The sequence below is a fragment of the Lipotes vexillifer genome, unplaced genomic scaffold, assembly GCF_000442215.2.
Source record: "Lipotes vexillifer unplaced genomic scaffold, Lipotes_vexillifer_v1.1 scaffold3, whole genome shotgun sequence".
Taxonomy (NCBI): domain Eukaryota; kingdom Metazoa; phylum Chordata; class Mammalia; order Artiodactyla; family Lipotidae; genus Lipotes; species Lipotes vexillifer.
Window position 1 is genome coordinate 498,561 of NW_006783631.1, and position 25,873 is coordinate 524,433.

Genomic DNA, 25,873 nt, shown 5'->3' on the forward strand with positions numbered 1-25,873 from the left:
AAAAAAAAAAAAAAAAAAAAAAAAATTAGACTGGAGAGTTACAGCTGAATTAAAACAAAAAAAGGTTTCTCCCACTAATGCAACATTGAAAGTCTAATAGTAAAATTTGCAGGAGTACAGATCCAAGGGATTTATAAATCTCAAATCTCTATAGATGTTTTTCAAGTCTAAATAATTATCCAATGAAATTTACTTTAAAACAATTAAATGTAAAGAGATGAAATGGAAAAACCTACAACCAAGATTACTCTACTGAGCAAGGATCTTATTTAGATTCAACAGAGAAATTAAAATCTTTACAGACAACCAAAAGCTAAGAGAATTCAGCAGCAGCAAACCAGATATACAAAAATGCTAAAAGAACTTCTCTAGGCAGGAAACACAAGAGAAGGAAAAGACCTACAATAACAAACCCAGAACAATTAAGAAAATGGTGATAGGAACATACATATCGATAATTACCTTAAATGTAAATGTATTAAATGCTCCAACCAAAAGACATAGACTGGCTGAATGGATACAAAACCAAGACCCATATATATGCTGTCGACAAGAGACCCACTTCAGACCTAGGAACACATACAGATTGAAAGTGAAGGGGTGGAAAAGGATATTCCATGAAAATGGAAATCAAAAGAAAACTGGAGGAGGAATTCTCATATCAGACAAAATAGACTGTAAAATAAAGACTATTACAAGAGACAAAGAAGGACACTACAAAATGATAAAGGGATCAATCCAAAAAGAAGATATAACAATTGTATATATTTATGCACCCAAAATAGGAGCACATCAATACATAAGGCAAATGCTAACAGCCATAAAAGGGGAAATTAACAGTAGCATATTCATTGTAGGGGACTTTAACACCCCACTTTCACCAATGGACAGATCATCCAACATGAAAATAAATAAGGAAACACAAGCTTTAAATGATATATTAAACAAGGTGGACTGAATTGATATTTATAGGACATTCCATCCAAAAACAACAGATTACACTTTCTTCTCAAGTGCTCATGGAACATTCTCCAGGATAGATCATATCTTGGGTCACAAATCAAGACTTGGTAAATTTAAGAAAATTGAAATTGTTTCAAGTATCTTTTCAAACTACAATGCTATGAGACTAGATATCAACTACAGCAAAAATTTGTAAAAATTACAAAGACATGGAGGGTAAACAATACACTACTGAATAACCAAGAGATCACTGAAGAAATCAAAGAGGAAATAAAAAAATACCTAGAAACAAATGACAATGAAAACATGATGACCCAAAACCTATGGGATGCAGCAAAAGCAGTTCTAAGAGGGCAGTTTATAGCAATACAATCCTACCTCAAGAAAAAAAAATCTCAAATAAACAACCTAACCTTACACCTAAAGCAATTAGAGAAAGGAGAACGAAAGAACCCCAAAGTTAGCAGAAGGAAAGAAATCATAAAGATCAGATGAGAAATAAATGAAAAAGAAATGAAGGAAACAATAGCAAAGATCAATAAAATGAAAAGCTGGTAAGCTGGTTCTTTGAGAAGGTAGACAAAATTGATGAACCATTAGCCAGACTCATCAAGAAAAAAAGTGAGAAGACTCAAATCAACAGAATTAGAAATGAAAAAGGAGAAGTAACAACTACAAGGGATTATGAGAGATTACTACAAACAACTCTGTGCCAAAAAAAATGGACAACCTGGAAGAAATGGACAACTTCTTAGAAGAGCACAACCTACCAACACTGAACCAGGAAGAAATAGAAAATATGAACCAACCAATCACAAGCACTGAAATTGAAACTGTGATTAAAATTCCTCCAACAAACAAAAGCCCAGGACCAGATGGATTCACAGGCGAATTCTATCAAACATTTAGAGAAGAGCTAACACCTATCCATCTCAAACTCTTCCAAAATATAGCAGAGGGAGGAACAATCCCAAACTCATTTTACGAGGCCACCATCACCCTGATACCAAAACCAGACAAAGATGTCATAAAGAAAGAAAACTACAGACCAATATCACTGATGAACATAGATGCAAAAATCCTCAACAAAATATTAGCAAACAGAATCCAGCAGCTCATTAATATCATCATGCACCATGATCAAGTGGGGTTTATCCCAGGAATGCAAGTATTCTTCAATATCCACAAATCAATCAATGTGATACACCATATTAACAAACTGAAGGAGAAAAATCATATGATCATCTCAATAGATGCAGAAGAACCTTTTGACAAAATTCAACATCCATTTATAATAAAAACCCTCCAGAAAGTAGGCATAGAGGGAACTTAACATGATAAAGGCCATATAGGACAAACCCACAGCCAACATTGTTCTCAATGGTGAAAAACTGAAACCATTTCCTCTAAGATCAGGAGCAAGACAAGGTTGTCCACTCTCACCACTGTTATTCAACATAGTTTTGGAATTTTTAGCCACAGCAATCAGAGAAGAAAAAGAAATAAAAGGAATCCAAATCAGAGAAGAAGAAATAAAGCTGCCATTATTTGCAGATGACATGATACCATACATAGAGAATCCTAAAGATGCTACCAGAATACTGCTAGAGCTAATGAATGAATTTGGTAAAGTAACAGAATACAAAATTAATGCACAGAAATCTCTTGCATTCCTATACATTAATGATGAAAAATCTGATAGAGAAATTAAGGAAACACTCCCATTTACCATTGCAACAAAAAGAATAAAATACCTAGGAATAAACCTACCTAAGGAGACAAAAGACCTGTATACAGAAAATTATAAGACACTGATGAAAGAAATTAAAGATGATACAAGCAGATGGAGTGATATACAATGTTCTTGGATTGGAAGAATCAGCATTGTGAAAATGACTATACTACCCAAAGCAATCTACAGATTCAATACAATCCCTATCAAAATACCAAAGGCATTTTTCACAGAACTAGAACAAAAAATTTCACAATTTTTATGGAAACACAAAAACCCTGAAGAGCCAAAGCAATCTTGAGAAAGAAAAGTGGAGCTGGAGGTATCAGGCTCCCGGACTTCAGACTACACTACAAGGCAACAGTAATCAAGACAGTATGGTACTGGCACAAAAACAGAAACATAGCTCAACGGAACAGGATAGAAAGCCCAGAGATAAACCCACTCACATATGGTCACCTTATTTTTGATAAAGGAGGCAAGAATATACAATGGAGAAAGGACAGCCTCTTCAATAAGTGGTGCTGGGAAAACTGGACAGCTACCTGTAAAACAATGAAATTAGAACACTCCCTAACACCATACACAAAAATAAACTCAAAATGGATTAAAGACCTAAATGTAAGGCCAGACACTGTCAAACTCTTAGAGGAAATCATAGGCAGAACACTCTGTAACAAATATCACAGCAAGATCCTTTTTGTCCCACATCCTAGAGAAATGGAAATAAAAACAAAAATAAATAAATGGGACCTAATGAAATATAAAACCTTTTGCACAGCAAAGGAAACTATAAACAAGACCAAAAGACAACCCTCAACATGGGAAAAAATATTTGCAAATGAAGCAACATACAAAGGATTAATCTCCAAAATTTACAAGCAGCCCATGCAGCTCAATATAGAAAAAAATAAACAGCCCCATCCAAAAATGGACAGGAGACCTAAATAGACATTTCTCCAAAGAAGATATACAGATTGCCAACAAACCCATGATAGGTTGCTCAACATCACTAATCAGTAGAGAAATGCAAATCAAAACCACAATGAGGTATCCCCTCACACCGCTCAGAATGGCCATCATCAAAAAAAATCTACAAACAATAAATGCTGGAGAGGGCGTGGAGAAAAGGGAACCCTCTTGCACTGTTGGTGGGAATGTAAATTGATACAGCCACTATGGAGAACAATATGGAGATTCCTTAAAAAACTAAAAATAGAACTACCATATGACCCAGCAATCCCACTACTGGGCATATACCCTGAGAAAACCATAATTCAAAAAGAGTCATGTACCACAATGTTCATTGCAGCTCTATTTACAATAGCCAGGAAATGGAAGCAACCTAAGTGTCCATCAACAGATGAATGGGTAAAGATGATGTGGCACGTATATACAATGGAATATTAGCCATAAAACGAACGAAACTGAGTTATTTGCAGTGAGGTGGATGGAACTAATGTCTGTCATACAGAGTGAAGTAGGTCAGAAAGAGAAAAACAAATACCATATGCTAATACATACATATGGAATAAAAAAAAAATGTTCATGAAGAACCTAGGGCCAGGACGGGAATAAAGATGCTGACCTACTAGAGAAGGAACTTGAGGACATGGGGAGGGGGATGGGTAAGTTGGGACAAAGTGAGACAGTGGCATGTACATATATACACTATCAAATGTAAAACCAGTAGCTAGTGGGAAGCAGCCGCATAGCACAGGGAGATCAGCTCGGTGCTTTGTGACCACCTAGAGTGGTGGGATAGGGAGGTGGGAGGGAGGCAGACACAAGAGGAAGAGATATGGGGATATATGTATATGTATAGCTGATTCACTTTGTTATAAAGTAGAAACTAACACACCATTGTAAAGCAATTATACTCCAGTAAAGATGTTAAAAAAAAAAAGAGTATTTTACTGGAACTATTTTCTATGTTGAAAAATATTCAACAACAGGTGAGTGATAAAGGAATGATGTCATATTCATGAATAGAACGCTGTGCAACTGTTAAAAGAATAAGGTAGACACGTGTACTGACATGAAACATTCTTTAAGATTATTAAATTTAAAAAGAAGTGCATCATCATGAAGCAGACATCAGTGGAACAGAATAGAGAGCCCAGAAATAAATCCACATACTTATGGTCAATTAATCTATGACAAAGGAGGCAAGAATATACCATGGAGAAAAGACAATGTCTTCAATAAGTGGTGCTGGGAAAACCAGACAGCTATATGTAAAATAGTGAATTTAGAACATTTCCCCACACTATATACAAAATTATATACAAATATAAACTCAAAGTGGATTAAAGACATAAAACATGACACCATACAACTCCTGGGAAAGTACATAGGCAGAACACTCTTTGACATAAATCACAGCAATATTTTTTGGATCTGTCTCCTAAAGCAAAGAAAACAAAAGCAAAAATAAACAAATGAGAGATAATTAAACCTAGAAGCTTTAGCACAGCATAGGAAACCATCGACAAAACAAAATGCCAACCTACTGAATGGGAGAAAACTTTTGTGAATGATATGACTGATAAGAGGTTAAAGAACTCATACAGCTCAATATTAAAAAAACAAACGACCCAATTAAAAAATAGGCAGAAGACCTGAATAGACATTTTTCCAAAGAAGACATACAGATGGCCAATGGGCACATGAAAAGATGCTCAACATCATTAATCATCAGAGAAATGCAAATTAAAACCACAGTGATATATCACCTCACACCTGTCAGAACGGCTATCATCAAAAAGTCAACAAATAACAAATGCTGGAGAGGATGTGGAGAAAAGGGAACACTTGTCCACTCTTGGTGGGAATGTAAATTGGTGCAGCCACTGTGGAAAATAGTATGGAAGTTTCTCAAAAAAACTGAAAATAGAACTGCCATATGATTCAGCAATTCCACTCCTCGGTATATATCTGAATAAACCAAAAACACCAATTTGAAAAGATACATGTACCCCAATGTTCATAGGAACATTATTTACAATTACCAAGGTATGGAAGCAACCTAAGTGTCCATCAACAGATGAAAGGATAAAGAAGATGTGGTATATACATGGATATACAGTATGTGGGTATACAAAGGAATACTACTTAGCCATGAAAAAGGAATGAAATTTTGCCATTTGCAGCAACGTGGATGGACCTGGAGAGCATTATGCTAAATGAAATAAGTCAGACAGAGAAAGAAAAATACTGTATGATATGACTTATATGTGGAATCTAAAAAATACAACAAACTAGTGAATATAACAAAAAAGAAACAGACTCACAAATATAGAGTACAAACCAGGGGTTACCAGTGAGGAGAGGGAAGGAAGGAGGGGCAAGATAAGGGTAGGGGATTAAGAGGTGCAAACTACTATCTATAAAATAAGCTACAAGAATATATTGTACAGTACAGGGAATATAGCCAATATTTTATAGTAATTATGAAGGGAATATAACCTTTAAAATTGTGATCACTATGTTGTATACCTGAAGCTTATATAATATTGTACATTATCTATACCTCAATTTTAAAAAAAACATTAAAAAAAGTGCATCATAAAAAAAAATGATGTGGCACACATATACAATGGAATAGTACTCAGCCATAAAAAGAAGTGAAATTGCGTTATTTGTATTGAGATAGATGGACCTAGAGTCTGTCATACAGAGTGAAGTAAGTCAGAAAGAGAACAACAAATACTGTATGCTAACACATATATATGGAATCTAAAAAAAAAGAAAAAAATTCTGAAGAACCTAGGGGCAGGACAGGAATAAAGACACAGACGTAGAGAATGGACTTGAGGACACAGGGAGGGGCAAAGGTAAGCTGGGATGAAGTGAGAGAGTGGCATGGACATATATACACTACCAAATGTAAAATAGATAGCTAGTGGGAAGCAGCTGCATAACACAGGGAGATCAGCTTTGTTCTTTGTGACCACCTAGAGGGGTGGGATAGGGATCGGGGGAGGGAGACACAAGAGGGAGGAGATATGGGGACATATGTATAACTGATTCACGTTGCTATAAAGCAGAAACTAACACACAATTGTAAACCAATTATACTCCAATAAAGATGTTAAAAAAAATTAAATGTAGTCTTTATCTTCTCAAACAGACTCCACTTCCTTCTATTTTGATTCTAAGGGAAATAAAAATTAATTTTCCTTCATCTATCCCAATATAATCCATCATCAGCTGCGGGTTTCCTTACTATGAGAGACAGTAAGGCCATATGTTACTTTCTCTCTTCTGTTGAAGAAGAATCACTATTCATGCTCTCTGGGCTCCTGTTTCTCCCTAAGCCCTTAGATCCTCATCTCTGTCTAGAATTCTGCAGTGTGCTGGTCCCCTGGGAAAAGAACCAGTCACTGATTGGCTTTTTGCTCTATTTATTACCATGGTACAGTAGAAGGGGAAAATCCTCTTTCTCTTAATTTACTGTAAAAATATTTTAAGGATGTTTGTTAAGACATGTTATTTATGCTAATCTGTGATGGCAGTGTCTATCCATACCAAGAGGTGGTCCAGAACTGAGGAAATGAAGGAACATAACAGAGGCGTCGGTTGAGGTTGGACTATAGATTAAAGCAAGCGTTGATTTTGAGCGGGAAGACAGGAGATCAGAGTCAGCTGGCAAGGCTAAACTGAGTAACACAGGTGACCAGTATTGCTCTTGAGCCTGTGATCATATATTTGGGATAGAAAGGAAAGGGAAGAGAGGTAAAGAATAGAAAGCAAAATAAATATTTATTATGTGTGTAACCCTGTTACTTGTCTTACATCACTAGAAAAGTCAGCAGGTAAAGTTAATGATAAAAAGAACCCAATTTATCTATAGGTGATGAAAGAAATTCAGTAGGTGATACAAGGCCTTATTTTTAAGTTCACATAGGACCATCTTTCAGTACACCTAAGTACAACTCAGATAGTAACTTGAAATCTTTGTCTCTTTTTCTCCTGTCTTAAAACACTATTTGTCTTTCCTTGTGGCCCATGTCTTTCCAACATGTCACTCTCCCCGTGTGACTAAGGTCAAGAAGAACCATTGGCCTTCTGTGCCATCCCTGACTCTAGTAGGAGAGTCATATTGGACTCTCAGTCTTCTGAATGAAACACGGAAGAAAGACAAACTTCATATTTGCTAGTATCGATTGCTTCTCATCATAACTTCTGGGTGTCACTATTTATAATATTGAAATAACTAGAGAACGAGTCACAAAACCTTGCTCTGCCAAAACTGTCAGACATTTCCACATAGTTTTCACAACCCACCATGCAGTATTTGTTTACCACCATTATGCAGATGAAGACAGGTTCTGAGAATTGTAAATTATATAACTTCATTTACTGTGAATAGTAGGTCCAACCCCTGTCAATATTTCTTCCAAGAGTGGGCAGGCGGTTAGGGGGGGTGCAATACCATGGAGAAGTTTAGAATTGGGTAAAACTGAAAAGGACATTATCAAAAAAAAAAAAAAGAAAGCACTCAAGACTGCTTTTATTTGGGTATCTTCTCTTTTATCTAATCACATAAATGTATGTATAATATATCTATTATTTATATAGCTTTTATGTAGATACAGATATCTTTCTTTTTTTAACTTCTGAATATCCTTTCTGGCAGTTTGTCTCAGGTTGGTATTTGCAGTCTATGGTATTCTTTTTTTTTTTTTTTTAATTTATTTATTTATTTATTTTGGCTGTGTTGGGTCTTCGTTTCTGTGCGAGGGCTTTCTCTAGTTGCGGCAAGCGGGGGCCACTTCATCGCGGTGCGCGGGCCTCTCACTATCGCGGCCTCTCTTGTTGCGGAGCACAGGCTCCAGACGCGCAGGCTCAGTAGTTGTGGCTCATGGGCCCAGTTGCTCCGCAGCATGTGGGATCTTCCCAGACCAGGGCTCGAACCCGTGTCCCCTGCATCACTTCATCGCGGTGCGCGGGCCTCTCACTATCGCGGCCTCTCTTGTTGCGGAGCACAGGCTCCAGACGCGCAGGCTCAGTAGTTGTTGCTCATGGGCCTAGTTGCTCCGCAGCATGTGGGATCTTCCCAGACCAGGGCCCGAACCCGTGTCCCCTGCATCGGCAGGCGGACTCTCAACCACTGCGCCACCAGGGAAGCCCTATGGCATTCTTAATATGAGTTAATTTCCTGATAAATGTGGCTGAATTTAACTCAAACGTATTTAAAATCAACAGCTGTCCAGACGAAATGCAATTATTTACACTGAAAACATCATTCTCTTTAAAGTTGAAAAAGTGGATACAATGGACACATACAGTCTTGGAGATTTTGACCAGTGGTCACACAATCCAGACAAAATACCAGAGGCACAGTTCCAAACCCAAGGGAGAAAGAGGTTGAGTGACAATTGAGCAGTGGTAGGACTGGGTTTGTGAAAAAGTCTGCATGAACATGTTTCATATGATAGTCTCAGAATTGTGTCCAGTTATGTTTAACTGGCAGCCTCGTTGAAAGTTTACCTAGATCACTAATTAGTAACAGCTTCGGAAATGGGAGGCATTTCTCTGTCCCTTCTTTCTCATCTTAGAATGGGCATCAGTTGCCCATGTTTTAATTACTTTTCATTTGTTCAACCAAGAATCTGAGTGACCCTGTCACTAACACTGTTTTCATTGCACTGTAGACCGTGTGCTGGGTGGGCTTCCTGAAGAGGATTAATGAGAGCCAAGTACAGAAATCTGCTCAGGTTATTAAAGGCTAACAGTGATTGTTCTAATGTGTCTGTTTATTATGCACATTATCTCCTCTACACTCATTATATTACCTAGTCAATGTGTTTGTCAATTGTTAATATCTTTTTGTTGCAGATACAGATGTGGTGTATAAAAGCGAGAATGGACATGTCATTAAACTGAATATAGAAACAAATACTACCACATTATTATTGGAAAACACAACTTTTGTAAGTAATGAATAATTAATTACTTTAATCATTTCAGTATTGTTTAGAATGCTCGGTATACATAATGGTCATTCTTTTCAGCTTCAGCACTTGCAAAGCTTTTCAGGTGAAAAGTTAAGGCTGGGATATTATTAGAATCAGTAGATCTATTGATAGAAAATTCCCATGTGACCATCCACTCTGTTTTCTCCCCAGTTATCCTTTTTAGTAAATGAATAAGTGTTTCTAAGAATAGTATTTTTTTAGAATGAATATTTATTCCAATATTTTCTATGTAAGTTTAGCCATACAAATGCCAAAATTAAAAAAAAAAAAAAGGTTAATGTAACCCAAGTCATCATAACTTTTTCTCCCCCTTTACTTTTCATTCTTCCTGACTTGTTTCTAGTTGTGGTTTTTGAAATCAAGTAATAGGCAGGCTTTCTAAAACTGGCCTTTAGTTGGAGTTGATATGCTTTACTTTTATAATTAAGCATTCTATCAGTATCATTTCTCTTCTCCAGAATCATTGTTTGGCCTAACAACGATCCAAATAACTGAATGTATTTATTTTGCTCTCATAAATGTATATGAACTTTGGGGTAAATTCAGTCCTCTTAAGGTTAGATTTAGCTATGATTACCTATTGAGAAAGTGATAATGAATCAACTGTTTCAAATATTCAAAATCTAGGATCAAACACCACTGAAAAATAAAGTTATTTGCTCATTGTTTTATACAATCAAAGGTTCAATGTATTGCCTATTAGATGAGTTCCTATGTTATAACACATGAACTTAGGCTTCAGAAGACCTCCTATACAAATTAAAGGAATAAGCAAACCATCAGATACTTTTTGTACTTATTGCTACTTGTACATCTGGAATAAACATTTGGTCTTCATGTTTGTAATAGGGTGACTAGGTGGAAGAGATGAAGTGAAAACTGTTGTTAGTGTTTTTATTTAATAAGAGAAAAGTGGTTGTTGAAATCATGCAGTGATTATATATGTATATATTTGTTAGACTAAATTAAACCAACCAGCTGAGGTACTTTAGCAACTAGGTTATTAACTAACTAATAATGGCATTTCTATTTTTAAATGAATCAGTTAATTCACAGATATTAGAGGAGCAGATACTCTGAATGCAATGATTTATAGTACTTGTGGAATGCCAAAGCAATGTAAGCCATATTGCTCACTTTCTTAGAATATGGATTTCCTTGGGGTAGGTAATGCTTACCTTCCTGAAAAAGTTTAACAGCATAGAGCAGTATCTATTATTTCTTAATTGGTTGGTCCTCGGGGATACTAGAGAAGAGGCTAAGGAATCATCGAGAGATGCTGAAATCAATGGGAAAGAAGCCTCCATATGAGATAGGACAGGAGGTAGAAAGCAGGAATCAGTAATTATGGCAGCTAATGATTGGCTGATTAAAGTCAATGTGAATTAATTTCAATAAAACTAGTTTGGAGAGCAAAATTAAATGAATTTTTATATTTGTTTCCTTTATTATAAAGTAACATTTTTGATGAGGGTTACAGACCTTTAGTGGTCAAGTATTTAAGTTAAGAATAGACACGTAGTATGTGAATATCTGGTTATGTGACTGTTCCACACTGATCATCCCCTTACACAGGGGATTATTGGTCACTAATTATCTTTTTTTTTTTTTTCAGCATTTATTCCTTGCGTTCTTAGTCTCTTTGGTACATCAGAAAAGGAACAGAACAAACCTTGTCAGTTATTATTTCATTCTGTCATTGGTACTTCGTACTTTACACCAACCCCATCTCATTGTAGTTGTCTCCATGTGCTGATTAATGCCATTTTATCTTTATACTTGTATGTTTAATCTTTTAAAAATCCTTTTGAGGTCTATTTCTGCTCTTTTCCTTGTTGGCCGTGACTCTTAATTACCACTGAGGCATATTTAACAAATATTCTAATTTACTGATCTTTTAAGATTCATAGGCTCCCTGAAGACATTTGTCTCACAACACAGATAATTAAGCAGTTTATAAGTCCTAGAGGCATCAGAATTCAGTGGATTAGGGTGAGGATAAAGATTGGAATGCAACTTATGTTTCCAACTAGTTAACTCAGAACTGCAAACAAAAAAAACAAATTAACACGAATCCAGATGAATTCAAAGGAGCTTATTTAATCATTTTCTCCTTCTAACTCCAAGATAGCATTATTAAACACACTTGCGTTTTAAAGATCATGCTAAGCTAAAGTCTGGATATGCTTTCTCTCTCAGGCCATACTCTTGGGAAAATAATCTCTTATCAGAGCATAAAATTTTTATTTATAGCGCAGTTTTTTTCATTGAGCAATTAGCAATACGTTAATGACAATTATAATTAATTGGATTAGATCACTATAAGAAGCTTTGTAGTAAAGTGTACCAAGGCAATTGAGAAAAAAAATTATTACTTAAAATGTGACAACAGAATAGCCTATTGTATAATAAGACATATTTTGCAAAAAAATGTGACTGCCAGTTTACTTTAAAACTTCATATAACATCACATTGTCATTTCTCTGCTTACATACATTTTAAATATGAATGGTGGGCACTTTTAGCTATGTTATCATGGTTAGCAGACACTATGAGTAATGATAATATTGGCTGTGACTGTCAAAAATAAAACAAAAGTAAATAATTTTCCTGAAATAATTGGCTTATGTCTTAAGGCATTCTTTTGGAGTGAAGATAGGTGGACTTCTAATGAAGGAGAAAATTAAAGTGTATATAACTTTTTGAAGAGGAGTTACATGAAAGGAGTGATTTAGCCCCAAAAGTGCTCTTAATCATTTTTAAGTGTTTGAAAAAGTTATCTCATAAAGCCACAACTATTTCAAACAAAAGCTCATTCACAGTGTCATAATGAGGAAGATGTTTCATAAGTATTAGCTGTATTCTTTTTACTGGAAATAATTTGAATATCTCCAGTGGTCTTGGCAAAAAAACACCAGCATTCATAAATAGTTCTATCAAATCTCTGAGATTAGAAAGGAATTGGAAACATGATTCTGAGCTATATGCTTAAACATTACTAAGATTAAAAAAAAAAAATACTTGTGTACTAATATGGAAAGGGAAACTAAATATCTGTAAGCTTTTAAAACTATGCTATAAAAATAGCCTAAAGCATAGAAAGGAAATTCACGGTAACATTCAAGGGAAATGTTAACTACACATGTTTTGGTCCAACTATTTATTTATAGGTCATTACAAAATAGTAGGTTTGATTAGAACCAAGGAACATTTATGGACTTATGCATAGAGATAGCATCAGTTGATTTGCATACCACTGCAGTATTTTTCTTTTAACATCTTTATTGGAGTATAGTTGCTTAACAATGTTGTGTTAGTTTCTGCTGTATAACAAAGTGAATCAGCTATACGTATACATATATCCCCATATCCCCTCCCTCTTGCATCTCCCTCCCACCGTCCCTATCCCACCCCTCTAGGTGGTCACAAAGCATGGAGCTGATCTCCCTGTGCTATGCAGCTGCTTCCCACTAGTTATCTATTTTACATTTGGGAGTGTATATATGTCAATGCCACTCTCTAACTTTGTCCCAGCTTACCCTTCCCCCTCCACGTGTCCTCAAGTCCATTCTCTACATTTGCATCTTTATTCCTGTCTTGCCCCTAGGTTCTTCAGAACCTTTTTTTTTTTACATTCCATATATATATATGTTACCATATGGTATTTGTTTTTCTTTTTCTGACTTATTTCACTCTGTATGACAGACCCTAGGTCCATCCACCTCACTACAAACAACTCAATTTCGTTTATTTTTATGGCTGAGTATTATTCCATTGTATATATGGACCACATCATCTTTATCCATTCATCTGTCGATGCACACTTAGGTTGCTTCCATGGCCTGGCTATTGTAAATAGTGCTGCAATGAACATTGTGCTCCATTACTCCTTATGAATTATGGTTTTCTCAGGGTGTATGCCCAGTAGTGGGATTGCTGGGTTGTATGGTAGTTCTATTTTTAGTTTTTAAAGGAATCTCCATACTGTTCTCCATAGTGGCTGTATCAATTAACATTCCCACTAACAGTGCAAGAGGGTTCCCTTTTCTCCACACCCTCTCCCGCATTTATTGTTTGTAGAATTTTTGATGTTGGCCATTCTGACTGGTGTCAGGTAATACCTAATTGTAGTTTTTATTTGCATTTCTGTAATGATTAGTGATTTTTTTTTTTTTTTTCTTGCGTTATGCGGGCCTCTCACTGTCGTGGCCTCTCCCATTTGCGGAGCACAGGCTCCGGACGCGCAGGCTCAGTGGCCATGGCTCACGGGCCCAGCCGCTCCGCGGCATGTGGGATCTTCCCGAAACGGGGCACGAACCCACGTCTCCTGCATCGGCAGGCGGACTCTCAAGCACTGCGCCACCAGGGAAGCCCATGATTAGTGATTTTGAGCATCCTTTCATGTGTTTGTTGGCAATCTGTATATCTTCATTGCAGAAATGACTATTTACGTCTTCTGCCCAATTTTGGATTAGGTTGTTTGATATTTTATATTGAGCTCATGAGCTGCTTTAATATTTTGGAGATTAATCCTTTGTCAGTTGCTTTTTTTGCAAATATTTTCTCCCATTTTGAGGGTTGTCTTTTCATCTTGTTTATGGTTTCTTTTGCTTTGCAAAACTTTTGTGTCTCATTAGGTCCCATTTGTTTATATTTCCATTTCTCTAGGAGGAGGGTCAAAAAGGATCTTGCTGTGATTTATGTCATAGAGTGTTCTGCCGATGTTTTCCTCTAGGATTTTTGTAGTGTCTGGCCTTACATTTAGGTCTTTAATCCATTTGGAGTTTATTTTTGTGTATGGTTTTAGGGACTGTTCTAATTTCATTCTTTTACATGTAGCTGTCCAGTTTTCCCAGCACCACTTATTGAAGAGACTGTCTTTTCCCCATTGTATATTCTGATATCCTTTAACAAAGATAAGGTGACCATATGTGTGTGGGTTTATCTCTAGGCTTTCTATCCTGTTCCATTGGTCTGTGTTTCTGTTTTTGTGCCAGTACCTTACTGTCTTGATTTCTGTAGCTTTGTAGTATAGTCTGAAGTCCAGGAGCATGATTCCTCCAGCTCCGTTTTTCTTTCTCAAGATTGCTTTGGCTATTTGGGGTCCTTTGTGTTTCCATACAAATTGTGAAATTTTTTTTTCTAATTCTGTGAAAAATGCCATTGGTAGTTGATAGGGATTGCAATGAATCTTTAGATTGCTTTGGGTAGTATGGTCATTTTCACAACAATGATTCTTCCAATCTAAGAACATGGTATATTTCTCCATCTGTTTGTATCATCTTTAATTTCTTCCATCAGTGTCTTATAGTTTTCTGCGTACAGGTCTTTTGTCTCCTTAGGTAGGTTTATTCCTAGGTATTTTATTCTTTTTGTTGCAGTGGTAAATGGGAGTGTTTCCTTAATTTCTCTTTCAGTTTTCATCATTAGTGTACAGGAATACAAGAGATTTCTGTGCATTAATTTTTTATCCTGCCACTTTCCCAAATTAATTGATTAGCTGTAGTAGTTTCCTGGTAGCATCTTTAGGGTTCTCCATGTATAGTATCATGTCATATGATACTGACTGTTTTACCTCTTCTCCGATTTGGATTCCATTTATTTCTTTTTCTTCTCTGATTGCTGTGGGTAAAACTTACAAAACTTTGTTGAATAATAGCAGTGAGAGCAGGCAGCCTTGTCTTTTTCCTGATCTTAGTGGAAATGGTTTCACTTTTTCACCACTGAGAACAATGTTGTCTGTGTGTTTGTCATATATGGCCTTTATTATGTTGAGGAAAGTTCCCTCTGTGCTTACTTTCTGGAAGGTTTTTATCTTAAATGGGTGTTGAATATTGTCAAAAGCTTTTTCTGCATCTATTGAGATTATCATATGATTTTTCTCCTTCAGTTTGTTAATATGGTTTATCACATTGATTGGTTTGCATATATTGAAGAATCCTTGCATTCCTGGGATAAACCCCACTTGATCATAGTGTATGATCCTTTCAGTGTGCTGTTGGATTCTGTTTGCAGGTATTTTGTTGAGGATTTTTGCATCTATGTTCATCAGTGATATTGGTCTGTAGTTTTCTTTCTTTGTGACATCTTTGTCTGGTTTTGGTACCAGGGTGATGGTGACCTCATAGAATGAGTTTGGGCGTGTTCCTTCCTCTGCTTTATTTTGGAAGTGTTTGAGAAGGATAGGCATTAGCTCTTCTCTAAATGTTTGATACAATTGACCTGTGAAGCCATCTGGTCCTGGGCTTTTGTTTTTTGGAAGATTTTTAATCACACTTTCAATTTCAGTGCTTGTGATTGGTTGTTTCATATTTTCTGTTTATTCCTTGTTCAGTGTTGGGAAGGTTGTGCTCTCCTACGAATTTGTCCATTCCTTCCAGGTTGTCCATTTGATTGGCATATAGTTGTTTGTAGTAATCTCTCATGATCCCTTTGTATTTCTGCAGTGTCCCGTGTTACTTCTCCTTTTTCATTTCTAATTCTGCTGAGTTGAGTCTTCTCCCTTTTTATCTTGATGAGGCTGGCTAATGGTTTATCAATTTTGTTTATCTTCTCAAAGAACCAGGTTTTAGTTTTATTGTTCTTTACTATCGTTTCCTTCATTTCTTTTTCATTTATTTCTGATCTGATCTTTACGATTTCTTTCCTTCTGCTAACTTTGTGGGGGTTTTTTGTTGTTGTTCTTTCTCTAATTGCTTTAGGTGTAAGGTTAGGTTGGTTATTTGAGATTGTTCTTGTTTCTTAAAATAGGATGTATTGCTATAAACTTCCCTCTTAGAACTACTTTCGCTGCATCCCATAGGTTTTGGGTCGTCATGTTTTCATTGTCATTTCTTTCTAGGTATTTTTTGATTTCCTCTTTGATTTATTCATTGATCTCTTGGTTATTTAGTAGTGTATTGTTTAGCCTCCATGTGTTTGTATTTTTTACAGTATTTTTCCTGTAATTAATATCTAGTTTCATAGTGTTGTGGTTGGAAAAGATACTTGATATGATTTCAATTTTCTTAAATTTACCAAGGCTTGATTTGTGACCCACAATATCATCTATCCTGGGGAATGTTCCTTGAGCTCTTAAGAAGAGAGTGTATTCTGTAGTTTTTGGATGGAATGTACTATAAATATCAATTGAGTCCATCTTGTTTAATGTGTCATTTAAAGCTTGTGTTTCCTTATTTATTTTCATGTTGGATGATCTGTCCATTGGTGAAAGTGGAGTGTTATATTCCCCTACTATGATTGTGTTACTGTCAGTTTCCCCTTTTATGGCTGTTAGCATTTGCCTTATGTATTGAGGTGCTCCTGTTTTGGGTGCATAAATATTTACAATTGTTATATCTTCTTTTTGGATTGATCCCTTTATCATTTTGTAGTGTCCTTCTTTGTCTCTTGTAATAGTCTTTATTTTACAGTCTATTTTGTCTGATATGAGAATTCCTCCTCCAGTTTTCTTTTGATTTCCATTTTCATGGAATATCCTTTTCCACCCCTTCACTTTCAGTCTGTATGTGTTCCTAGGTCTGAAGTGGGTCTCTTGTTGACAGCATATATATGGGTCTTGGTTTTGTATCCATTCAGCCAGTCTATGTCTTTTGGTTGGAGCATTTAATACATTTACATTTAAGGTAATTATCGATATGTATGTCCCTATTACCATTTTTAAAACTGTTTTGGGTTTGTTATTGTAGGTCTTTTCCTTCTCTTGTGTTTCCTGCCTACAGAAGTTCCTTTAACATTTGTTGTAAATTTGTGGTGCTGAATTCTCTTAGCTTTTGTTTGTCTGTAAAGGTTTTAATTTCTCTGTCAAATCTGAATAAGATCCTTGCTGGGTAGAGTAATCTTCATTGTAGGTTTTTCCCTTTCATCACTTTAAACATGTCCTGCCACTCCCTTCTGGCTTGCAGAGTTTCTGCTGAAGGATCAGCTGTTAACCTTATGGGGATTCCCCTGTATGTTATTTGTTGCTTTTCCCTTGCTGCTTTTAATACTTTTTCTTAGTATTTAATTTTTGATAGTTTGATTAATATGTTTCTTGGCATGTTTCTACTTGGTTTTATCCTGTATGGGGCTCTCTGTGCTTCCTGGAATTGACTGACCTATCCTTTCCCATATTAGGGAAGTTTTCAACTATAATCTCTTCAAATATTTTCTCAGTTCCTTTCTTTTTCTCTTACTCTTCTGGGACCCCTATATTTCGATTGTTGGTGTGTTTAATATTGTTCCAGAGGTCTCTGAGACTGTCCTCAATTCTTTTCATTCTTTTTTCTTTATTGTGATCTGTGGTAATTATTTCCACTGTTTTATCTTCTAGGTCACTTATCCGTTCTTCTGCCTCAGTTATTCTGCTATTGATCCCTTTCAGAGAATTTTTAATTTCATTTATTGTTTTGTTCACCATTATTTGTTTGCTCTAGTTCTTCTAAGTCCTTGTTAAACATTTCTTGTAATTTCTCCATTCCATTTCCAAGATTTTGGATCATCTTTACTGTCATTACTCTGAATTCTTTTTCAGGTAGACTGCCTATTTCCTCTTCATTTATTTGGTCTGGTGGGTTTTTACTTTGCTCCTTCATTTTTTGTATATTTCTCTGTCTTCTCATTTTGCTGAACTTACTGTTTTTGTGGTCTCCTTTTCGCAGGCTGCAGGTTTGTAGTTCCCGTTGTTTTTGGTGTCTGCCCCCAGTGGGTAAGGTTGGCTCAGAGAGTTGTGTCGGCTTCCTGATAGAGGGGAGTGGTGCCTGTGTTCTGGTGAATGAGGATGGATCTTGTCTTTCTGGTGGGCAGGTCCATGTCTGGTGTTGTGTTTTGGGGTGTCTGTGAACTTATTATAATTTTAGGCAGCCTGTCTGCTAATGCATGTGGTTGTGTTCCAGTCTTGCTAGTTGTTTGGCATGGGGTATCCAGCACTGGAGCTTGCTGCTCGTTGAGTGGAGCTGGGTCTTAGCGTTTAGTAGGAGATCTCTGGGAGGGCTCTCGCCGATTGATATTACGTGGGGCCAGGAGTTCTCTGGTGGTCCAATGTCCAGAACTCGGCTCTCCCACCTCAGAGTCTCAGCCCTGACTCCTGGCCAAGACCCTGTCAGCCACACGGCTCAATAGAGCTGAAAGTTAGGGACTTCCCTGGTGGTCCAGTGGTTAAAACTCCATGCTTCAACTGCAGGGGGCACAGGTTCAATTTCTGCTTGGGGTGTTAGGATTTTGGGCGTGTTGTGGGTTTTACTGTCTTTTTTAGGAAGAATGCACAGATAGGTAGTAAACTTGTGGCCAGTCCTGGTGGGCTGCCATTGCAGTATTTTTATTTGTTTAAATTTCACTTATTCTGCCACTGAATATTTGGGGTGGGGGATAGATAAAAATCTTTTTACCACCAAGATATCAAGGAGCTTATTTTCTCATTTATGTTTGAGGAAAGAGCTACGTGTTGGAAAATAAAATAGAATGGCACAAGCAATTATTTGTTGGATAAAGACAACCAAAATTTCACCTCTTAAAATTTGAAATAAAGAAAGGTTATCAGGGTTTTCTGACCACCCCGGTGTTTCACATGCTGGCTATAATCATGGAGGATTTATATGTTAAAAATCTGGCCTCAGGCAAGGCATACAACGATGGCAGAGTAGGAAGACCCTGAACTCACCTCCTCTCACGGGCATACCAAAATTACAACTATTTACAGAACAACTATTGATAAGAAAGATCAGAATCTACCAGAAGAGATCTTCCACAACTAAAGATATAAAGAACGAATCACAACAAGACACCTGGGGGTGTGGGCAGAGTTATGGTATATTCAAGACCCATACCTTTGGGAGAGTGATCCACAAATGGGAAAATAATTACAACTGCAGAGGTTCTCCCCAAGGAGCAAGGGGTCTGAGTCCCATATTGGGCTCCCCAGCCAGGGGTACCAGAGCAAGAAGTGGAGCCCCCAAAATGTATGGCTTTGAAGGCCAGAGAGGCTTACTTTCAGGTGATCCAGAGGACTGTGGGAAATAGAGACTCCACTCTTAAAGAGTGCACACACAATCTCACACACTGTGGGACCCAGGGCAGAAACAGTATTTTGAAATAACTCTGGGTCAGACCTACCTGCTGATCTTGGAGAAGCTCCTGGAGAGGCAGGAGGTAACTGGAGCTCACCCTGAGGATATAAATACTGGCAGCAGCCATTTTGGGGAGCTCCTTCTCCCATGTGGAAACTGCTGCTGTCAAGGAATATTTTGGAATCCTCCCTCCTGCTTATTAAAGTCAGGACCCAGCCCTGCCACCCCCACCTTCCAGCCTAGGCACCAGTACTGGAATCCCTCAGGCCAAGCAACCAGCTGGGTAGGGACACAGCCCCACATACCAGCAGACAGGCTGCCTTAAGACCCCCTGCGCCCATACCTTCCCCTGGACATGGCCTTGTCCACCAGAGGGTCCAGGACTGAGACCCACACATCAGTACACAGGCACTAGACCCAGGACCTCCAGGGCCCTGCAGCCAGAGACCCTGGGAACCACCTCTATCCACCAGTGGGAAGGAATGATCCCCAGAACCCCTTGGGCCCTGGCCACACCCACCAGCCAGCCAGCCCTAGACTTGGGACCAGCCTCATCCACCAGCAGTCCAACACCAACTCTGGGACTCCTGGACCTAGGACCCAGCTCTGCCTGCCAGTAGGATGGCACTAGCCCCAGGACCTAACTTTACCCACTGGTGGGTGAGCACCTTGTACTCCTCTGCCTCATTATATATCCCCACTCTCCAGCGAGCCAGCACCAGCTTTAGTATACCCTGGAACCTGCAGCCAGCCATGTAAGGAACTGGCCTAACCCACCAGCAGGCCAACACTAAATCCAAGGACCTAACCCCAAAACCATCCACCCCAGAACCTAGTTCTTCCCCAGAGTGCACCAGCACTAGTGCTGGGGCCCCCAGGGGTTCCACAGCCAGCTGCCTTGTGACCTGGCCCCACCAACCAGTGGCTGGCAATCTCCACACAAGGCAGGGCCTGCCAACCAACCAAACCAGGAGCCAGCCGCTGCACTTACCAGACTCTGTCCACAGTAGTTAGCCCACCACAGCAGAAGAGCCCACACAGCCCACATAGGGGCATCCCTAGAGCATACAGCTCTGGTGACCAGAGGGGTATGTGGTGCTGAGATGCACAGGATGTCTCCTACAAAAGACCACCTTCTCCAGGGTTGAGAAACATAACCAACATACAAGAAATAGAATCAGCAAATTAAGCAAAGTAAGGTAACAGAGCAACATGTTCCAAACAAAGGAACAAGATAAAACCCCGTAAGAACTAAATGAAATGGATAGAGATAGCTGATCTAACAGATAGAGTTCAAGGTAATAACAATAAAGATAATGAATGAACTTGAGAGAAGAATTGATGAGCAGAGAGAGAAGTTATAAGTTTTTAACAAAGAGTTAGAAAATATAAAGAAGAACCAAATAGAGATGAAGGATGCAGTACTGAAACAAAACAAAAGAAACAAACAAACAAAAACACTAGAAGGAATGAACAGTATCTTAAATGATGCAGAGGAATGGATCAGTGAGTTGGAAGACAGAGTAGTGGAAATCACGAATGATGAACAGAAAAAAGAAAAAACGAATAAAAAGAAATAAGGACAGCTTAAGAGGCCTCTGAGACAATATCAAGCATAGTAACATTGATATTATAGGGGTTCTAGAAGGAGAAGAGGTAGAGAAAGGGGCAAAGAATGTATTTGAGGACATAATAGCTTAAAACTTCCCTAACCTGGGAAGGGAAGCAGACACTCAGGTCCAGGAAGCACAGAGAGTCTCAAACAGGATCAACCCAAAGAGAACCACACCAAGGCACATTGAAATTAAAATGGCAGAAGTTAAAGATAAAGGGAGGAATATTAAAAGCAGCAAGGGAAAAGAGCAAGTTACCTACCAGGCAACTCCCATTAGGCTATTAGCTAACTTTTCAGCAGAAACTCTTCAGGCCAGAAGGGTGGCACAGTATATTTAAAGTAATGAAAGTGAAAAACCTAAAACCAAGGAAACTACCCAGCAACACTTTCACTTGGATTTGAAGGAGAGATCAAAAGTTTTACAGACAAGCAAAAGTTAAGAGTTTAGCACCACCAAACCAGCTTTACAAGAGGTGTTAATGGGACTACTCTAAGTGAAAAAGAAAGGTCACAACCAGAAACGTGAATATTATGAAAGGAAAAAACTCATTGGTAAAGGCAAATATACAGTAAATATATTTTGGTTATTAACCCCTTATTAGTCATATAATTTGCAAATATTTTCTCCCATTCAGTAGGTTGCCTTTTCATTTTGTCAGTGGTTTCATTTGCTGAGCAAAAGCTTTTAAGTTTAATTAGGTCCCTTTTGTTTCTTTTGTCTGAGGAGACAGATCCCCCAAAAATATTGCTACAATTTCTATCAAAGAGTGTTCTGCCTATGTTGTCTTCTAGGAAGTTTTAGGTCTTACATTTACGTCTTTAATCCATTTTGAGTTTATTTTTGTATATGGTGTGAGGAAATGTTCTAATTTCATTCTTTCACATGTAACTGTTCAGTTTTCCCAGCACCACTTATTGAAGAGACTGTTTGTTCTCCATTGCATATTCTTAGCTCCTTTTTTGTATATTAATTGACCATAAGTGTGTGGGTTTATTTCTGGGCCCTGTATTATGTTCCATGGATGTGTGTGTCTGCTTTTGTGCCAGTACCGTGTTATTTTGATTACTGTAGCTTTGTAGTGTAGTCTGAAATCAGGGCACCTGATTCCTCCAGCTTTGTTCTTTTTTATTAAGTTTGCTTTGGCAATTTGTTGTCTTTTGTGGTTCCATATAAATTTTGCAATTATATGTTTTGTTCTGTGAAAAATGTCATGGGTATTCTGATAGGGATTCCATTAAATCTGTAGATGGTGTTGGATAATATGGGAATTTTAATGATATTAATTCTTCTGATCCACGAACATTGGATATCTTTCCATTTCTTTGTATCAGCTTCAGTTTTCTTCATCAGTGTTTTATTGTTTTCACAGTATAGGTCTTTCACCTCCTTGGCTAAGTTTATTCCTAGGTATTATATTCATTTTGATGTGATTTTAAATAGGATTGTTTTCTTGCTTTCTCTCTCTGATAGTTCATAAGTAGTGTATAGAAAAGCAACAGATTTCTGTATATTATTCTTATATCCTGACACCTTACTGAATTCATTTATTAGTGCTAAATTTTTTGGTGGATACTTTAGGGTTTTCTATATGTAGACTCATGTCATCTGCAAATAGTGAGTTTTATTCCTTCCTTTCCAGATTGGATGCCTTTTATTGCTTTTTCTTGTCTGATTGCTATGGCTAGGAATTTCAATACTATGTTAAATATAAATGGTGAGTGTGGGCATCCTTGTCTTGTTCCTGATTTCAGATGAAGAGCTTTCAGCTTTTCACTGTTGAGTATGATGTTGGCTCTGGGTTTGTCATAAATAGGCTTTTTATGTTGAGATATGTTCCATCTACACATTCTATTCCTTATAAAAGAAATAGTAATTAAAGATTCATTTCATAGAGATAATCTTACATCTTTATACTATGTATACACTTACATATTAAGTAAAACAAACAAACAAACAAATTCACATTGTAAGTTCCCTTTATCTGGAGCAAAACATTTATGTTTATAATCTCTCCTTCAGTTTAATACTATTTTTACAATTCTGTGGCTTTCTTCTTTCTTATCATTTGTTATGTCCCATAATTTTTATATGTCCCTTAAATATTAACATTTGAGATTTTATAAATTATAGTATAATTACAAATAGAAATATTATTCTTAATCTCCCTCATTGACATGTTTAAGAACAATATAGTGAAAACATGATTGGAAAAAATATGTATAGTATATTGACCTATCTGATATGACAGTCACTAGCCACATATGGCTATTTAAATATATTTTTAAATTAATTAAAAACATGTAAAATTAAAAACTCCATCTTTTAGTGACAACAGCCACATTTTAAACATTCAATATCCAAGTGTAACCAGTGGCTGCCACACCAGATGATGTTCATACAAAGCCTTTCTATTACCATAGGAAGTTCTTCTGCACAGTGCTGATATACATGTATGTATAATAAAAATAAAAGTTTTCCTCCATATCACTCAGTACTCCTTTTTGAGGGTAGCCATGTACATATTTCTGCTCACCAAAAATGACTCCAGTAGTATGTCTGTGGGTCTTCTTACATCTGTACATAAACAATATATTTCAAAATATATGCACTCATGTGTGTGTGGGTATTTAATTTCAATAGCATGGAAGGTCTCCTCTTTCCATCTACTTAATAATATAACCTGAAGGTCTTTTTATATGAATGCTTTTGTTTTTCTTTAATATCATTTACTTAGTACATAGAATTCCCTTGCATAATACACTACCATATATTCATTTCTATTATATTCCTGTAAATACACTTGGCAACCATTTTTGAAATATATTTGTAGGCTAAATTCATAGAAGTACTATTGCTGGGTCAAAAGAAATGTCAATTTGAAATTTAATAGTATCAAATTGTATTAATCAGATCCACCAATAGTATATGATATTGCCTGTTAACCTACTCGGGCCATCACTAATATTGCCAACATATTAACTAATATCAATTTGGCTGATGAAAAAATAGTACTTAATTGTTATATTGATTTGCAATTATTTAATTATGAATGAGATTGAGCATTATCTCATCATATGTGCCTTGACAATTGTTCATTTTTTTCTATGAATTCTTTGCATAACCTTTTTTTTTTTTTATTTTTTTATTTTTTTATTTTTTTAAATAATACACAATGCATTTATTTATTTATTTATTTATGGCTGTGTTGGGTCTTCATTTCTGTGCATGGGCTTTCTCTAGTTGTGGCAAGTGGGGGTCACTCTTCATCGCGGTGCGCAGGCCTCTCACTATCGCGGCCTCTGTTGTTGCGGAGCACAGGCTCCAGACGCGCAGGCTCAGTAATTGTGGCTCACGGGCCCAGTTGCTCCATGGCATGTGGGATTTTCCCAGACCAGGGCTCGAACCTGTGTCGTCTGCATTGGCAGGCAGATTCTCAACCACTGCGCCACCAGGGAAGCCCCCTGCATAACCTTTTATAATTGGGACTTTGCAAGTGAGACACATGTGCAGCAGCATTTCATCTTTACATATTTCTACTTAGCTTGAATCTCACTGGAATCATTCATTCACCACCATCTGCAAAGTCCAGTGAAAGTTTTTTTTGTATTTCAAATGTCTTATTAGACCTGTATCTATTATTAACTGGTGGAAGAAGGAATGAGTAATGAGCGTTAGTGAAGGAGGAACAATGGGAGGATTTGTGAGTAAATGTCTGTAATGAACTCATTTAGCTTTAAATACCTATTTAATATAAGAAGAACCATCTGCCCTATAAAGTGTTAGAAATGTACCCCTTAATTTTTCCCTCAGTTTTCAAAGTGAAATAAAATTAATACTAAAAAAGAAAAAAGAAAAAAGAAGCGAGCAAACTAAAATCATTCTTCATGTCTTGGGCTTAATCTGACCTTTATCTGCCCATTTGAAAATGTTCAGAAAAAGGATTGATCTTAGCCTTCTATATATTTCATTAAAAAATATTGAGGGCTTCCCTGGTGGCGCAGTGGTTGAGCGTCCGCCTGCCGATGCAAGGGACACGGGTTCGTGCCCCGGTCTGGGAAGATCCCACATGCCGCAGAGTGGCTGGGCCCGTGAGCCATGGCTGCTGAGCCTGTGCGTCCGGAGCCTGTGCTCCACAACGCGAGAGGCCACAATAGTGAGAGGCCCGCATACCGCAAAAAAAAAAAATTGAAATCTTAACATTTCTGAGAAAGGGACAATGCGAGAAATAACTTTTGGCTTTGGGACACTAAAATGCAAAGATTAGTAAATGACACCTCAACTGAAACTAATTTGCCCTGGAAATGATTTTTATATCTATCCTTACATTTTTGGTGAATGTCTAACAGAGCTCCTAAGTGCAGCTGAAGAGACCCAGAAGTGTTTTCAACTGTGACTGTTAGATAAGAATAGAAGAACTGTTTTCTTACTTTAGAGCTGGGGATTTGGGCTCAAGACATTGGATCTGGAGGCAGCCCCTGATTGTTCCTTATTGTCATTCCATTGGATTTGATGTGATTTTACAGGACCTCTTTCTTT

At 37.2% G+C, this 25,873-nt stretch overlaps 1 protein-coding gene across 2 annotated transcripts in view; it reads left to right on the top strand.

The window, feature by feature from the left end:
- The window catches only part of DPP10 (dipeptidyl peptidase like 10), a 681,887-nt gene that overhangs the window by 317,075 nt on the left and 338,939 nt on the right, over positions 1-25,873 (top strand). For both annotated transcript variants that reach the window (XM_007456345.1, XM_007456346.1), the window contains exon 4: positions 9,539-9,633. In XM_007456345.1, the coding sequence (XP_007456407.1) occupies positions 9,539-9,633 (95 nt within the window). The remainder of the gene's footprint in view (positions 1-9,538; positions 9,634-25,873) is intronic.